The sequence below is a fragment of the Merops nubicus genome, unplaced genomic scaffold (genome assembly GCF_000691845.1).
Source record: "Merops nubicus isolate BGI_N331 unplaced genomic scaffold, ASM69184v1 scaffold48501, whole genome shotgun sequence".
NCBI lineage: Eukaryota > Metazoa > Chordata > Aves > Coraciiformes > Meropidae > Merops > Merops nubicus.
Genome location: NW_008591188.1, coordinates 1,457 through 1,765, shown reverse-complemented (window position 1 = coordinate 1,765; position 309 = coordinate 1,457). Strand labels below are relative to the sequence as shown.

The 309-nt window shown below is 64.4% G+C and overlaps 1 protein-coding gene across 1 annotated transcript in view; it reads right to left on the bottom strand.

The window, feature by feature from the left end:
- Nucleotides 1-101: 101 nt before the first annotated feature.
- Nucleotides 102-309, bottom strand: part of RBP5 (retinol binding protein 5, cellular) — a 1,501-nt gene continuing 1,293 nt past the window's right edge. The window contains exon 4 of the mRNA XM_008950161.1: nucleotides 102-155. Within this exon, the coding sequence (XP_008948409.1) occupies nucleotides 102-155 (54 nt within the window). The remainder of the gene's footprint in view (nucleotides 156-309) is intronic.

Here is a 309-nt window from a genome sequence, read left to right as displayed (position 1 = left end):
GCCGGATCAGCTCGCTCGGTTGTTTTGTTTTGTTTTTCCCATCGCAATTCGCACTCGGGATGAAGGCGCTCTCCCGTCCAGGCAGCCGTCGGCAGCAGCGCTCACTTCACTTTCTGGAAAACCTGGACACAGACCTCATCTTCAGCGGTCATGCGCTGGGGAAAGGAGGGCGAAAGAGGCGTTGAGGTGGATCCCCCACTTCTGTCCCGCTCCTGCAGCCCCGCCTGCCTCGCCGGTGCTGGCTGGAGGGTCCGTCTCCTGCTGCAGCACACCCTTCCCCCGCCCCCCGAAGCCCCAAGGGGGCCGGGC